At 43.2% G+C, this 17,680-nt stretch overlaps 2 protein-coding genes across 2 annotated transcripts in view; one reads left to right on the forward strand and one right to left on the reverse strand.

The window, feature by feature from the left end:
* Positions 1-17,680, reverse strand: part of LOC119647998 (tyrosine-protein phosphatase non-receptor type 4) — a 73,820-nt gene that overhangs the window by 23,189 nt on the left and 32,951 nt on the right. The window contains exon 2 of the mRNA XM_038049384.1: positions 7,491-7,661. Coding sequence (XP_037905312.1) covers positions 7,491-7,631 — 141 coding nt within the window. The 5' untranslated portion in view covers positions 7,632-7,661. The remainder of the gene's footprint in view (positions 1-7,490; positions 7,662-17,680) is intronic.
* The window catches only part of LOC119648001 (putative odorant receptor 92a), a 76,310-nt gene that overhangs the window by 3,569 nt on the left and 55,061 nt on the right, over positions 1-17,680 (forward strand). The gene's annotated exons all lie outside the window — the stretch shown is intronic.

Genomic DNA, 17,680 nt, shown 5'->3' on the forward strand with positions numbered 1-17,680 from the left:
AGCCATCAAAAAAACCCTCATTGATGGCGACTATCCGGTGGGGATACCAATGCGAATTAAGTTCTTTTCTTGGCTCCCGGAGGTAGGATTATGGCGATTTCCGTTTTCAATGGTGCCTATATTATCAGAGAATATCAACAATGCGCTAAATGGTGATAAGAATGAAATCTAATTATACGATCTGACGATCTGTTTTAAAGGCTTTATCTCTGTATCTACGAATTTTCCTAATCCAGGTAGTCTTGATTTGATTGATTTGTAGTATGTGAATAAAGCCGATCTACACCGACAAAATAAGAGGACATGAGCGTGTTTAATACCCCAATATGGTCTAAAACTGAAGAGGCTAGATAAACAAGTTGAAGCAGAGGAACTTGTTGATCTGAATTCGTTGTCAATCATCAACGTCATCATCTTGTCAGAATAGTCATAGCCATAGTCTGAGTTGGGGCTTAAGAATACACTCAAAATCTTCCCTGCTTGTTGCTATCTTGCTGATCGGACGGCAGATATACTGAGTAACTCTCTTGAGAAAATCGATGAGCATTGGGCTGTCGTCTAAAATGCTCTTTACTCGGTTGCTGCACAGTTCGTCGGCTATGTCCAAAAGGGGAGTCATAAGATCTGGCTGACTGCGGAATTGTGAAAGCGAATCGATGAACGGAGGGGGTTGAAGGCTCTATTGACCGCTGCAACTGATGGCATGACACGCTCGAAATCTGATACTGAGGGAAATCCCGAGAAGCGCTGGTCAGTGAAATGGAAGATGCAGTAGAACGCAATGATTTCAGAAGTGTACACCGCAAGACGAAAGAGCTTGCATGTGGTCGCAAATCTTTCGATTGTCCTGTGAAGGATGTCAACGGTCGCATTCTAATCCACGATGACGTGCAATTAAAGAAGTAGAAAGAACACCTGATTACGTTTCTTAACATTATCACATTCGATGAGGTTCCTCCTCTTGTTGATGAAATGGCTAATGATCGTAATATGCGCATACGGACTGTTCCTCTAAGCAGAAGGGAAATCATTTCGGGAATCAGTCACTCAAATGGAGGAGCTTGACAGTCTCCCTGTAGAGATATTTATCGCTGCACCTGCGGTTACTGCAGATCTGCTACTTCACTCGTAAGGAAATCTTGGGAATCCGAATGCTTTTCTAGAGAGTCATTATGATTCCAAAGAAGGGCACCCGTTTTGGTTGTGACAATTGAAGGAGTATCTAAAACAATCCTGGAACGCATTAAATAATATCTCGAAAGCTTGATCGATAGAGAGGAGGCTGATTTCTTTCGATTTCGAGAGAGCTTTCGTTAGTGTGAATAGAAAGTATATCTGCATGCGGCATTCCGAGGAAACTAAAGGTAAAACTTCACAGGATTTTGATGTCCAATCCAGGGTTGTATTTTGTCATCAATATTTAAGGTTTTATGTATACACAAAACCTTATTAAAATCGGTTCAATGTTTGTCTGTCTGCTTGTCACACCCAATTTACTTAGAAACGGCTGAACTGATTGTTACGAAATTGGTGAGAACATGTGGTCTGTGTGTCCTTTTACATGCATCAAGTGCCACTATTATGTGTTGAATGTTAGGGGGGGGGCTCTCCATATATGCGAACGGTGCACATTTTTTTCTACAGAACATGATCATATGGGTACTTTTCAAAATTGTTTTTTTTTGTGATATTGGATGAAACCTAGTGGAGGTAGGGCACAAAATGTGTTCCCCAAAAAATCTGAAAAAATCAACGTGATGCAACTATATGAATTCTAGGAATCAAAATACATTCCTTTCCGATATCGGCGCCAATAAAATTAATAAAGGTATATTACCATGTTTTGGAAATTTACCGGAAAGTCCCCTTTAGTTCATCCCAGGAGTAAAGTGAAAATGCGTGAAGACGCGTTACACCAATTTAGATGCGCACATAGATGCATGCATCGTTATGCCGTAATAGATAATGTTTATTTGGGGTGAGTACAGTATTTATGTCGTTGATTTGTATGTACATATGTGAATCTTGGGGTTTGGCAAAATATGCCGGAATATTTTGTGTTCGTAGTTACGAAAATTGTGTATAGTGAGTTTCTCACATAAGATGAACACAAAACCTTGATACCCGAAATGCCTGGCTTTAGGTATGCCGACTTGTTTTGTCTTGTTATCGGTGACGTTCAAACACTTCAATTAAGCTGTTGAAATCTGTTTGCTCTCTCACCGGGTCATGTACCTTGGCCAAATGGCTCTGGATTTGGAAAGAGAGGGCAAATAGTGTTGAACTGAAGATAAGCACCAACAAAGTTAAGGTCCCAGTGTGACGGGTTATTGCACTCTCCCTATCTGCATTAATGGGCAGAGCATCGAAGGCGCCGAACAATTTGTATATCAACGAAGCGTGGTTTTTGCCAACGGCAGCACCGAAGTGGATGCTGCCCATCGCATTAATAGCGTTAGATCGGCTTTCGCTGCCCTGTCTAAAATCTGGAAATGCAGTTATCTCAATACCAAGATCAATTGAGACTTTTCTGTGCTAGTGTTCTTCCTGTGTTGCTATATGAGAGTAGCACATGGAAAGCGAACTCCAGTGTTACCCAGAAGGTTTAAGCTTTCATCGATATCTGTCTGCGCCTTATCATCGGAGAACGCTGGCCTGATACTATCGAGCGCACTGTGATACAAAAGTGGAAGTAGCAGTTGTTAGGACAGTGGACAACTCTCCCAAGGTTGCTGACGAATGGGTCGCCCCAAGAGCACTTGGCGCAGAACAACAGAGGAGCGCAGCGTATTTCAGGTAACTGCGAACGATGGCGTGTAAGTGTGGTTGACGCGCTATACCCCACCAAGGGGTAAATGGCAATCATATGTACAGTTACTCAAAAAAGTATCCGGACATGACCGTTGTATAGATATTTTCAAAGAAATATAAACAATTGTAGCACATTTGCTTAATGATTATTTGTTATATTTATCTTTGATTGGTTTATAATAAATTTCCAAAAAAAAAAAATTTCTCAGTTTCCGCTTTAAAAAAAAATAGCTCCGCTGTTAAGAACGCTACAAAAAATAAAGTCAAAAAAGTATCCGGACAGAAAGCGTTTGAAGGAAACTTACCCCCTTAATGTAAAATTTAATATCTTGTTGGACCTCCTCGATTTTTTATTACTTCCCTTAGTCGATTAGGCATCGATTTGACAAGTTTCTCACAAAATTGTGGACTGATCGTCGCCCACTCTTCCTTCAAAGCTTTTCTAAGTGTAATTAGACTTGAAATTTCGCAGTTTTGAATTTTTCTTTTCAAATGTTCCCACAAATGCTCTATTGGATTTAGATCCGGACTTTGCGCCGGAGTATCTATCACTTTTGGGCAATTGTACAGCCGCCAAAGTCTACAAACGTAGGAGTTATGTTTGGGATCATTGTCCTCATAATAACAAAAATGCTCCATTTGCATTTTCCTTGCGCTTTGAAGTAAGTTTTCCTTAAGGACTGTGAGATGCTGATATTTGTCATATTTCCCATTTATAAACTTTAAATTGCCAACTCCCGCCGCTGACATACAGCCCCATACCAACTGAGAACCACCGCCATGTTTCACCGTGCACTTTAAATTTTTCAAATTCAGCTCCGTATTTGGCTGCCGCCATACAAACTTACTTCCATCTGATCCAAATATGTTATATTTGCTTTCGTCGGCAAATATAACGGTTTTCCAAAGATCGTAAGACCTATTTATATGTGCAATAGCAAACCGTAGCCTTTTTTGCCGATTTTGCTTACTTATATAGGGCTTTTTTCTGGAAACTCTACCGTGGAAATTATTCTTTCGAAGAATATTTCTAATTGTTTCGACACTTGTAACTTTACCAAACCTCTTTTCCGCCTGAGCTCTCAACTTAACTGCACTTAGTTTGGGGTTTATTTTCATTTTCCGCACGATCCATCTTTCTTCTCGGTCATTAAACTTTCGTGGACGGCCTGATCGCCCTTTCTTATCGATGAAACCCGTTTTTTTAAAGCGTGTAATTATTTCATGAACCGTCGATTTATTAACTTTCACGATTTCCGCGATCGCTCGTATCGGTTTATTGTCCTTGAAAAGATCAATAATAACTTTTCTAACATCACTACTAATCTCCCGCGTTTTCCGACCCATCTTTATTAAACGTGTGTATACACAGAAGAATTAAATGCGCTACTAATCAATGTTTAATCACCATGTTAAATCAAAAGACAACTCAGTTGCAATATTGTGCATTTTCCAAGAATTCATCGCTGTCCGGATACTTTTTTGACTTTCATAACAAGCATGTATACATAAATTCTCAGAAAAACAACTGTACTAAAACGAAATGATGATTTTTTTTCGCTCATTCGAAAGTGTTGCTATAAAATATTATTATCGTGGAAAACGAAATTATGTTACTATTTTACAAATCTATGTTTTTCGCATTACAATTCTAAATTAACCATTGTCCGGATACTTTTTTGAGTAACTGTATATATGGAATGGAATGAGATTAACACCACACCACCAACCTCTGGAACCACTATTGATTCTGATTTCGAGGCGCAGACTTTCAAAGTTAGCCATGGCAGTTGACGTTCTAGAAATATTGCTTTAATATCATAAAATAAAAAATCCAAAGCCGTTTTCTGTACTAAATATTTTAATGTCTGCAAATATGCATATTTTGGTGACTACTTGTCGTCTTCATCAGTGTTTGAGTGATAAAGCAGCAAGTAGTCGCCGAAATATGTAGGCATTAAAATATTTACTAAAGGAAACGGCCTTGGATTTTTGGCTGGCTGGCTAGCTATTGCACGGAAAGAATTCGAACAACTTATACAACAGGATATCTACAGACCTTCAGACAGCTGTTGGCCTTCCCCACTCCATACGGTCCCTAAGCCAAATGGCGAATAGCACCCCTGTGGGGATTATAGAAGGCTAAACGCACAGACTGTTCCTGACCGATATCCCATTCCACTCATCCATGACTTTGCGCATCATCTCACAAACTGCCGCATCTTTTCGACCTTGGATTTAACCAAGGCTTATCACCAAATCCCTGTAGCTCCAGAAGGTATTCCAAAGATGGCAATACGCACACCCTTTGGACTCTTCGAGTTCACATGGATGACTTTCGGATTGTGCAATGCGGCGCAAACCTTTCAAAGGTTCATTCATTCGGTCCTGCGAAACTTCGACTTCTGCTTCGTATATTTGGATGATGTTTTGGTCGCTTGTTCCTCAGAGTCTGAACATTTAGCCCATCTCGAGTGCATTTTTCAACGTCTCCTTGTCTCCTCGTTTAGTCCAAAACGTTGATAAATGCAAGTTTCTTCTGACACAGGTGAGATTCCTCGGCCACTTCATTTCCCCTGACGAAATACAGCCCGACCCAGACAAGGTGCAAGCCATCTCAAGCTTTCCGTGTCCGAAAACTGTGGCATGCTACACATCTATCGTCGTTTCCTGCCCAAGGCCGCCCAACACCAGTCCGTTTTGAACGCAAGATCGTGTAGTCTGAAGAGGCTGTCCGCGCGTTTAATAAATCCAGACAACTGGCTGAAGCTACACTCTTGGGATTTCCTCGACAAGATGATGTCTCTGATATCGCAGTATGTGCTGCTCTTTACTAAAAGGTGAATCAAGTCTGGCAGCCGTTGAGCTTCTTCTCTAAGTAGTTGAACCCCGCTCAACGGAACTACAGCACCCACGATCGAGAACTGCTCGCTGCGTACTTGAGCATTAAGTACTTCTGCTTCTCCCTAGAAGGCAGGCCGTTCACAGTGTTCACGGACCATAGGCCTCTCACGTATGTTTTGAAACACACCTGAACTTTATAAGCCAGTTTACGTCAGACATGCAGCACGTGTCCCGCAAGGACACCATAGTTGCTGACGCTTTGTCTCGTGTCTTCGAGGTAAACATCCCCGCCTCACTCGACTTCTCGGCTATTGCCAAGGCGCAGGAGGATGACGCAGCATTTACAAATTTCGGGAGTTGCCCATCTTTGGTTCGAACTTCTCTCTCTGCTGCAAAAGCCTCGGAAAAGGCACCTCGGCCATACATTCCGGTCACCTTTCGCAAGGAAGTATTCCACGCGGTTCACGACTTAGCGCATTCAGGCATCAGGACAACAAATCGACTAGTCACCGAGAAATACTTCTGGCCCTTCATGAACAAAGATGTCAATTCCTGGGCCAGAGAGTGCATCGCATGCCAGAGTTGGGCTCATTCCACCGCACTACCAAGCGGTTCCACACCTTACACCTCGACATAGTAGGATCTTTGCGAGACTCGCACGGTTACAAGTATTGCCTACAATCATCGACAGGTTTACGCGGTGGCTTGAGGCAATACCTCTGAAGAACATTACGGCGCAATCTTGTGCCGAAGCCCTCTGTCGAGAGTGGATCCCTCGCTTTGGCGTCCCTGGGATTCAAACGCCAGCGAACTACGGCTTACCACCCGCAATCCAATGGGATGCTAGAACTTTGGCACCGGACGCTGAAAGCCGCCATTTTAGCTCGCGATGATCCGTCCTGGACTCAGGTCTTGCCTCTCGTCCTACTCGACTTACGAACAACCCGCCGAGAGGAATTTGCTGCCAGCCCCGCGGAGCGGGTATACGGGGAGAACCCAGGGCTCCCAAGTGATCCGGTCTTCGACAGGAGATCGGGTCTCACAGACCCAGAATTGCTGCGCCTGCTGAAAGACAATCTCCACCGCATTAAAGCCATACCTCACACGACACACATCCGTACCTGCCTGCGTTCCCAAGGAGCTGGATAAGTGCACGCACGTGTCAGGACGGATGTTATCCGAAAGCCGCTGCAGCCTCCATACGAAGGACCGTACCGTCTTCTCGAGTGAGTAGAGCATTTCTTTCGGCTCGAGATCGGGGGACACAAAAAGACTGTCTCCTTATCCAGGCTGAAGCCCGTTTGGGCCCCAAATAAACGTCGCGTTCGCTTCGCCGAATGATGGACGACGCAGTTCCGGGTTCAGTCGCCGAAACCCCTTGGTTTCATCTGGGGTCGGAGTGATGTGGCGCAGTACACAACGGCAAATTAAAACGAATTAAAAAATATAGTAAAATATAATAAAATAAAATATGAAACAAATTTCAATGTCCCTCTCAATCCCGTCGCAGTTTAGTAGCCATGGTGATCGAGTCTGAGTGGTTCCACTGGAATGTTTTCTCGGAAAAGTAGCAAAACATTCAAAAGGATAAGCAGCTAAAAATACTATTTGATATCATCCGTATTCACCAATGGCTTTGCAAAATACAAACACTTTTCACCTTTACGAGATCTGGACCTTTATTTTTTAGAATGTTGGATGACCGAAAATTTACTGTTCCTATTTTACATGTTCTCCATTAAAATGTTACAAATTCCACCTTCAACAGCCAACAATTCTTAAGCAAAGTGTTTGGAAATTGACTCGATTCTGACTGCACGAACATTCTGACTTACCTCTATATGGAATGTGTATGTACTGTCATCAAGGAACAATACAGTGACACTAATTGTTCGTGGTTTCTTGTCACGCGCCAGTTCTGCACTTCGGCTCCGATATGTACCACTTAATCCACCGAGACGCAGACGTTCAAGCATCGCATTCCATGCTCTTCAAATGAAATTGGTCTGCAAAGAAAGTAAAGAAGAAATGTTACAAGAGTGGCAAGAAGGAGGGTCGGTATCAAGTAGTTCATGGAAGCCCTTAAAGTGCGCAGTCTACCTTGCAATGCTTCTGGTGCTCCAGTGCAATTGGCTGCACTACAGCGAAGCAAGGGTGCTTATGGAAATTCCAGAAAGGCGTGATTCTACATGAACGGATGGAGAAAGTACTATGCTGGCGACGGTATTAATCTGAATCAGTGAATCTTATTTGTAGCAGACAAAGGTCATCATTTGTTCGTTTTCTAAGGAAGAGTTATAACGAGATAATGAACAGAGCTCCCTAGGAAGTTGGAGCTTTCGAACCAATAGATACTTCCGACCTGCAGTATCTGTCCCATTTGTTTGTAAACTCCATTAATCCTCAACTGATTAGCGAAATTGTAAAGGTCGAATTCCGCCGACAATTCTTTCAGTTGTGGTTTCTCCCAGAAGAACACTAAAATTTCCCAAACGTAAATCCACCAAATCAGTATTCGCTGCACGAAATGATTTTATCAAAAAATATTTCATCATATCCGGTGGCACAGTCGCACCAAGTCGTGTGATTGCGAGGTTCGTGCAGTACGCGTTGTCCATGTTCATTCCGTTTAGGTAATCGTTTAGTCACACTTTGACGACTTGGGAGAATATTTATTATTGTATATTATTAACGGAATCTCGGAGGAATTGTAGAACAACGAACCGACAAACCAGCAAATGAATGATGCACGAATTAGTGTGAATGGGTCGGGAAGCCAGAAGCAGTTTACTATGCGACAAAAAGATTCAACGAGATAAGATAGAATCGGATTTCAATTCGGCAGGCCATTAACACTTATTTGATACGGAAAGAAATTGAACTTTGAGTGTATAATCGTCTCCAAGGGCATTGTTCTTTTGAGGAATCCGTGGGCAGTTCTGAGTATTCTGTTACGATATCTGATAGTCAATTAGGAAGGGATGCAGCTGGAATGGACAAGTGCGCTCAGATAAATTCTGCTGCATTTGTTCGTCTTTGGGATGTGTGGTTCCATGGCTTATTAGATCATCATTATTTTATAATGGCAGCAATATCTATATTTCTGTAGAGGGGAGATTGCTTTCATTTGAGGCTATATTTAAATAAAGATTATAGAACTTTTGGTTTGGGTTTCTGGCTCTCATTCACTGGTGTTAGATCGTGGCTACCATAAAATTGGATTGTACCTTTAAAATGTGCCCCGTTTATAATTTTCCGTGTTCTTGTCCAGCTTCGCTAGTTGAAGAATTGTTTGATACTTTACGAATGTTCTATCAACTAAACATCCGGGCCAGCCATTCATCTTCTGTAGGGACTTCAAGTTTCCCTGAATTTTATAGTCGACCTCTGTCGGACCGACTGTTCTTCCCAAACAATTACAATTTAACGTCCACCCCAGTCATAAGCGCATAAAAGGTACTTATTGCACGTCGAAGTCGCTTTTGCCCGCAGTAATTGTTCTATCAGTTTTGCTGACTCCACTGCCAACTCCCCATAACAATCCTGCGACCCTTCTACCCTCTACGTCTCTTCTATCTGCAATGTCGAACCTGGCCCCGATGGTAGAAAACACATTTTCCTCCCACCTGTCTATAATCTACAACAAAAGGCTAGAAGAATGCAACTTTCCCCAACACTGGAAAGAGGCTCTTATCATCCCTATCCTCAAGAGTGGAGACCCTTCTATCCTTCCTACTATCGCCACATCTATCTGTTTTTTATCAATTACCACGCCTCCATCCTCATCTGCACGTGTTTGCTTTATGTAGGCGATCTTAAATTATTTGCCTCTGTTTCGTCTCTGCTGAAGTATGCGTGCTCTCTTGCACTCTAACTTTGATAATTTGGTCCGTTGGTGTTCGATCAACAAGCTAACACTGAATGTCAGCAAATGCCACTGGATGTGCTATTCGCTTAAACCCTCCCAACATCCTTTCCCTATTCTCTTAGTGGACAACCCCTTTCACTACTGACCTCCTTCCAAGACCTGGGTGTAATATTTGACGACAAACTCCGTTTCAATTCCCACTTCGTTGGCATCATGCTTAACACTCCTCAACTCCCTTGTCAGAAATATCCTTGAATATTGCTGTGTAGTCTGGCCCCCTTTCCATCTCTTTTAAAAAAAGAACCTCCGTCACGACTCCGCACCCTCAATCTCCCCTTTCTGCAGCAACGCCGTATCTTCCTTGATGTGTACTCTTTTCAAACTCTGCAATTGTCTGATGGACTGCTCTGCCAATTCGGTAGAGTAGGTGAACGTACTTGCGGACAGAGTGTTGGACTCCCGCAACGGTACGTCGTTGGACCACCAACTAAACACCTCCCCATTGTCAGAGAGCTAGTCTGGAACCGTTTGTCACATTACTTCGGGCGACCTTTCAAATCAGGGAATTCCCTTCACAAACGGGAGGAAGAGAATTGTCAGATCAAGCAACCCCCTGCCAGCCGCTCCTTCGCCGGTCGAGCTCTGCCTTCTTTGCAACGAGAAGGACCCGAACGTAATGGGCAACACGGCTCTACCTGTCAGTGCTACTCAGTATCTCCGCAACAATGTTGTCTGATGAGAGATCCTCTCTGTTTCAATAGAGCTGCTGATGAATGCCACCCCACCTTCCACATGAAAAAAAGGTGTGATGGGCGTCGTCCACAACTCTCTTGTAAAACACAATCTGGAGATGGTGCCTTTCCAATCTTATGCAGGTAAGACTGAAAACCACCATGCCCACTAGGTAAGGAGATAGTCAGTTTCGCCATGCTTTCCATTCAGCCACGCATTTAAATTGCCAATGAGCCGTGCAGTCCAACTCTAGTTTGCCTTAGGCAAGAACCCTAAGGTGAGTGCCGTCTCGAACCCAGATGGAAGCGTTACCTAATATGTCAGTGTGTTATGAAGCTGGGTCCTTATTTCGATACTGCTCACTGATGAACACTAAATCAACTTAGGTCTCCGCAGCGAATTGCGCTAGCAAGTCGTGAGCGGTTGCACTCCGGTGCATGTTGACTTGTAGGAGACGAATCATGTTGACCGCGTCCTAGCTCTTTCCATTTCTGCTCTGAAGACTGGACACCGCATCGAGCCCGCTAAATAAGTAGAGCTGGCGGTCGAGTCCTCTTTCGTCTCCCCACCTTTCATTTTGGTGCTCCATTCTTCGGGTCTGCCTTAATTTTAGGTAGAGGTTTTTCTGATGACGGGGCGTGTTGTTGTCTCTTGTCCCCCTTCGCCTTCTTCTTTTGAGCCCTTGAGAGTATCTGAGTGAAGTCTCCTTTAGATGCTCGTTCCTCTCTTCGTTTTTCGCCAGTTCGTTCTGCGACGGGCTGTCTGTGATCCATTTAGCGCTTGTGGTGCTGTCATCGGGAGGTGCGGTTTTTCTGATTTCTGCGGAATTTCTCTTACTTTCCATGTCCACCTGTAATAGGAAATTCTGCCCAGGAGTGCCTCCAGCTCCATCAGCCCGTTTTTCGCCTTTTTGCTGACGTTTTTCTGGAGGAACGTCGCAAATCGCATTTGCATCACAACTACTGCGGATTTCTTAATAAGCCTTTCCTCTTCAACTTTCGCCAGAGTAGTCGGCAGCGCTCCCACTTGGCTTATATTCGAAACCATCTGGTTAGTTGCAGCAGTTTCCACTGTGCCTCTTTCCGCAACTAAAACACTGCGTTGGTACTGTCTGGGTTGCCGTCCGGTCTAAACGCAGCAAACTCATTCTCCATTCCCACTTTCTCCTGGGTTGTATTTCGTGATGCCTTACGTGTGAAACACCGGCCTAGGCAAAAATATCTATCTAAATCAAGGTTCGTCCACAAAAGCCTTAATTAGAAACATTTACTCAACCTCAACCAACCTACCTATCAAATATTGAAGGCTCCTTCGAGAGATATGAATTTTAGCCTTTCTGGTCTCATGTCAGATCTGCCCACTCTTTGGCTGCTCCGCCGGGGGCCAACATAAAATTCGATGATTGTGTTTTAGTCTCCCCCAACTCTGCATGTGGACTTCTTCGGAATTACTTCTCTCCAATTTTTACATCTACTCCTATTTTTTCATCCTTCTATTCCTCTTCTGTCTCCTGTCATTGTTAAATTTCTTATCGACAATTTAGATATTAATGGGGATTGTCGTCCTGATATTTTTTAATTTAATTTAGCACAAGTTTCTTTTCGGAACCCCTAGAAAAAACTCCGGGTCCGGGGGAATCCGATTCCTAAGAAGTAAGGGTTGTGGAGGTTTGAAGCAACAAATGTTAAATTTATGAAGCAAAAATGATTTAATCAAGTATATTTTCCGTAAGCTGTCTGGTGAGCAACGAACTATCGCAACGATTTCCACACACTTTTCCCCCGTTTGATCAAGTGTTCTTACTCGCGGATCGCGGAGTGTAGAAATCGTAAAACAAATTGGGAATAATGATTTGTCGACGCGTTCCATTGACGGCGAAAACTTCAATATTATAATGTCTCTGGGAGAATTTGCGTACTAATTTGTAAACAATATAGGTAAGAGGTGATTATACTGAAATTATTTTGGGCAGTATAGAGTTCATTTCTAAGAAATATTTGTCTAGAAAAAGAACTGAAAGGAATTTTTAGAAGTGAGATGAGAAATGAAATAAGGAACAATACAGAAATACAATTGAGAGGGTCTCTGACCTTTATGAAAATGGAAGTCTTTTATTCATTGATTGAAAGCAAAACTTAGAGGAAGCAATTCCTGATGAATGTTGCTTATACTGTTAAAATGGTTCTGTCGCCTTTTATATAATCTAATGAGTCTGAAGGACTAATAATAAATAATAATAATTAAATAATGAAATCACCAATAAATAAAGGATAGGTCATTTGGTATAGACTGATGGGCAATATAGCTGCCTGGGGGACAACCCATCGGTCTTCAATAACCGAGACTTTCATCTACAAAGAGAGTTAGTGTGTGATGATAGTCACACTTTGTATGAGCTTACCCTCCTATTGACGAAGCGTTACGAACGTAGAATAAACATATAATAACTACTCCGCGTTGTCCGTCAAAACTTTCGTCATCTCGAAGGCGAAGCAAGAGGGCCCCAAACTGAGCCTGTGGCTAGTCACCTTCTAGATAGATGATCTCACTGTAGTTAAGGTATAAATCGCACTTTGGTCCGTCCTGAGCGGATTATCAATAAGCAAATATTGCAGTGCAAAAACTGTCAGGGGGTTGGTCATGCGGCATCGCACTGCCGCTTTCAAAATTACAGTGTGAAATGTGACGGCACGTACCAGTCAGGCAAGTGTCCCGAGACACATGAAGAAAGTTTCCAACGCGTAAATTGTGGGGTAAGCGATCATTCCGATAATTATGGTAAGTGCCCTTAACTTCGTCAAAGCGATGGCGAGGAGGAACGCTTAAAAACGGGCCCCCCTCCCGAGGCAACCGCTGGAGTAGTATGCAACGACAGTCCAAAATTTCCGGCTGCATATGAACCTTCTAATCAAGCCATCGCGGCTCTCCTTTAGTTCGCCGAATGATCAACCTTATGGCATCCAACGTAAACATTAGAGTCATTGAGGTGGTTATTAACTTTATAGTCGGTTGTACCTGTAGACACGAGTTCAATCTGTTCCTAAGCGAGCATAACCCACAAACAGTGCTTATGTGTGAAACCAGGTTGCTTCTGAAACACACCTTCCTTTCCAAGCTTGAAATTTTTCCATACAGACAGGAACCGTCCTAATCAAAATTCCTCATAACTTGTTGGATGAATCGCAATACTGGTCTCCAATAAATTTCCCGCAACTTAACTCTTTTTTTCTGCCAATTCTCTTAAGTCACTAGAGATTACCATCTCCTCAATAGAAATCACATCCGGCTTCGTATACGTAATTTTCCTGTACTGTCCTAACCAAGCATTTGATCGGAACGACCTGCCCATCATCAAATCCTTTTGCGCGGACCAACAGTGTACCGAAACACCGTTCCATCAATTGAAACCGTTCCTTGTATCAGTGATCACGATGCTATCATCCTTGATATACAATTCCCCGATCGAGCCATTCGCTCACCGCTTCTCACAACCCCAGATTTTAGGATCGCTAACTGGCAGCTCATAAACCGATCCCTGAAAGGCAAACTCCCACAGAACCAGAAAATTTCCAACGAGACAATTGAACGTGCGATTCATCAATATACTGAAGCAATTCATGAGGTATCTGACGAATTCGTGCCAATCCGCCACCCACCCCCACTCCTTTTTGTAACCTTATTCCTCTGCCAGACGATATCCTACAAGACATCCACTACAAGAAAACCCTGCGGCGAAGATTATTTATTCTCCGTAGTACTCCTTTCTAAAGAACGAGATAACCACCTCTCCAATATAAAGGTAGATTCAAACACATACAGGTAGTTCAGGCAAATATCCCCGTGATTTGATAGAACTATCATGGAAGCACCACGGTTTTCCAGTGAATAGAGATTCACCGGGCTCGCAGAAATGAATATCAGTTACTCCGTGATATGAGACGCCCCACCATACCATGACAGAAGTCGGATGGTGATGACGTTGGACTCGCGGAGCATTTTCTTTGGCTTCATAACAATTATGAGCATATACTCGATCATTTTGTCGGTTGAATTGTTCCTCGATGGTAAAAATTTTTTCATCACAAAATTTAATTTTGCGATATTTTTTACTGGGAAATCGTTGCAGAAGAGCAGCACACCGAATTCGCCATATTTCCTTAAGTTTTGGCGTTAACATATGGCCAACGCACCGAGACCGAGATCTTCTCATAAAATACGACTCATACTATACTTCGAGTTGAAACGCCCATTTTCGGCGACATTTTTTTCTCCTTGCTGAGAGGATTGCGACGAGCACGCTCACGCACAACATGCACGACATTCGGACCACGTACGGAGCGCGCGGCTTGTCAACCACAAACTACTAAACTTTTAACAAACTATGAATCTTTTTCGGCGTATTCCCACATTGGTGGAACGTAATAATCGCGATTCCTTTTTCGTAGTTACCGAACTTCATCGTGTTGTCGTTCATGCACTACCGACGTTCGGAACCTTTTCCGTGCGCAGTGTTACCAATTTCGGCGGCCTAACATTTCTCGCTATATGCATCAACTGACAGAATATTATATAAAATCTAAACCGGGGCGTTATGGAATTAAAATTGTTTCGATGAATTATGACAAAACGTTTTACATGATAAATTATATTCCGTACATCTAGCAAGTACCAATAGAGCGCGAAGAAAGTGTACCATCGTATTATGTGCGTAAATTGGGTGAGCCGATTCATGACATTCCTCGAATTATCATATTTGACAACTGGTTCACATTTATCGAACTGCTCAGCAGGATGAAGAAAAGTCATGACTGGTACAATCCGAAAAAACAAGCGTGAAATTCCGCAATTTTTCAAATGTAATTCTTTCATTGGTACAACCAGATATGGATATGACGGGGATAATATTTTGCTTTCTTTCAGCACACGACGGGAAAACAATGCGTAGACAGTGATAAGCCAGAGACGATTCCTTTCTACAATCAAAACAAAATGTGGACAGATGTCTTTGATCAACTGTGCTCGAACTACACGTGTGTCCGACGAAGCAACCGATGGCCGATGCGTTGTTTTTTTGGGAATGATTGACCAGGCCGGTGTAAATCTGTGTATACTGTATCTCCGGAAAGGAAATGACAGTTTAGACAGTCGAAACCTTGAATTATCGCAGAATGAGTTTCTCGTAATTTTTTTGTACAAGTTTGACAATTTTGATTTCGTAGGTACTGTTCTGTCACCCACCCTCTTTCTCATCGTCATTAATGACCTCTTAAGTAGTACTGTCAATCCAATCCACAGCGTTGCGGATGACAGTGCCCTTGACTTGGCATATTCGTTTGATTCGCTGGCTGATTCTCGTCGTAGTATATTGCGTGTCAACCGGGAGCGCATGTCTGAGTCATCGAATGAAGACATATTGTCTATTATTGCAGTGCAATGCTTCTAAAACCCAATGCTGTCTTATTTCGAATAAATTATGTGCTCCCCCCTCCTGGCAATATATTCTTGTCGATGGTAGGAATATTCCCGACTCACCCTCACTCAACTTCATCATCATCAACGGCGCAACAACCGATATCCGGTCTGTCTTAATAAGGAGCTCCAAACATCCCAGTTTTGCGCCGAGGTCCACCAATTCGATATCCCTAAAAGCAGCTTGGCGTCCTGGCCTACACCATCGTTCCATCTCAGGCAGGGTCTGCCTTGTCTTCTTTTTCTACCAGAGATATTGCTCTTATAGACTTTCCGGGTGGGATAATTATCATCCATACAGATTAATTGATCCGCCCACCGCAACCTGATGAGCCGGCTTTTCACCACAACCAGCCGGTTGTGGTATCGCTCATAGTTTTCGTTGTTATGTAGGCTACGGCATCGTCCAACCTCATGAAGGGGGCCAAAAATTCTTCGGACGATTTTTCCCTCGAACACGGCTAAGAGTTCGCAATTTTTCTTGCTAAGGATCCAAGTCTCCGAGGAATACATGAGGACTGGCCAGATCATTGTCTTGTACAGTAAGAGTTTTGATCCTATGGTGAGACATTTCGAGCGGAACAATTTTTGTAAGCTGAAATAGGCTCTGTTGGCTGCCAACAACCGTGGGCGGATTTCGCTGTCGCAGCTTTGATCAGTTGTGATTTTCGACCCTAGATAGGAGAAATAATCAGTCAGGGCCAGGTGAAAGAGAACGCATGATAGGGCATCCCTTGTCTTAAATCGTTGTTTATGCCGAATGGTCTCGAGAATGATCCTGCTGCTTTTATCTGGCCTGTCACATTGGCCAGGATCAGCCTAGTCAGTCTTATGAATTTTGTCGGAATATTGAATTCTCTCATGCTCGTGTACAGTTTTACCCTGGCTATGCTATCTAAGCGACCTTAAAGACGAGGAAAAGATGTATGAGTTATAACATCTTTACCTCGTTTTTAAGGTCGCTTAGATAGCATAGCCAGGGTGAAACTATATAAACATATTCCAACAGTTTTCCCATCGCTTGCCGCAGAGAAAAAATCTGATCTGTTGCTGATTTGCCTGGAGTGAAGTCTCTTTGATATGGGCCAATGATGTTCTGGACGTATGGGGCTATCCGACCTAGCAAGATAGTACTCAGCAAAGTGATACTTCTATAAGTGCTGCATTGCGTGATATCTTCCTTTTTCTGTATGGGACAGATAATGCCTTGCTGCCAGTCGCCAGGCATTGATTCGCTGTCCCACACCTTAAGCATAAGTTGATGAACCGCTTGGTGTAATTGGTCGCCTCCATATTTAACCAATTTGGCTGTAATTCCATTCGCTCATGACGACTTATGTTTTTTAAGCCAATGAATTCCACGGACTGTTTCCTCTATACTTGGTGGTGGCAGTATTTGTCTGTCGTCTTCAGTTGGCGGGACCTCCATCGCTCCAATTGCGGCATCATTTCCCTCTTAAAGGTGTTGCGGAGGGTTGTGTTGTAGATGGCTTCAGTGTTAACTGTCACCTCATTGACATAGGGGATTCTGAGTGGTGTTGTTATTCGAGCTCGGAGCACCATGCCAACGAGATAGTCATCCGAGTCTATATTGGCCCTCCATATGTTCTGATATTCACCAAGGCTGAGAAGTGGCGGTGTTCGATCAGCACGTGGTCAATTTGATTGAAAGTGGTCTCGTCTGGAGAGGCCTACGTTTGTTTGTGGATCGCTTTCCGCGCAAACCAGGTACTTTCGACAACCATTTTATGTGACACTGCTAACTGAATAATCTGCAGTATGTTATCATTTATATTTTGATGTAAGTTATGGGAGCCAGCGTATCGCCTGAATACGGGCTCCTCCCCAATTTGGCTGCTAAAATCCCTAAGTATGATTTTGATATCATATCTGGGACAGGCTTCGAGTGTTCGTTCTACTGCCTCCTAGAAGGTATCCTTCTCCGACTCTGCAGTC

Source organism: Hermetia illucens, chromosome 2 (genome assembly GCF_905115235.1).
Source record: "Hermetia illucens chromosome 2, iHerIll2.2.curated.20191125, whole genome shotgun sequence".
NCBI classification, from domain to species: domain Eukaryota; kingdom Metazoa; phylum Arthropoda; class Insecta; order Diptera; family Stratiomyidae; genus Hermetia; species Hermetia illucens.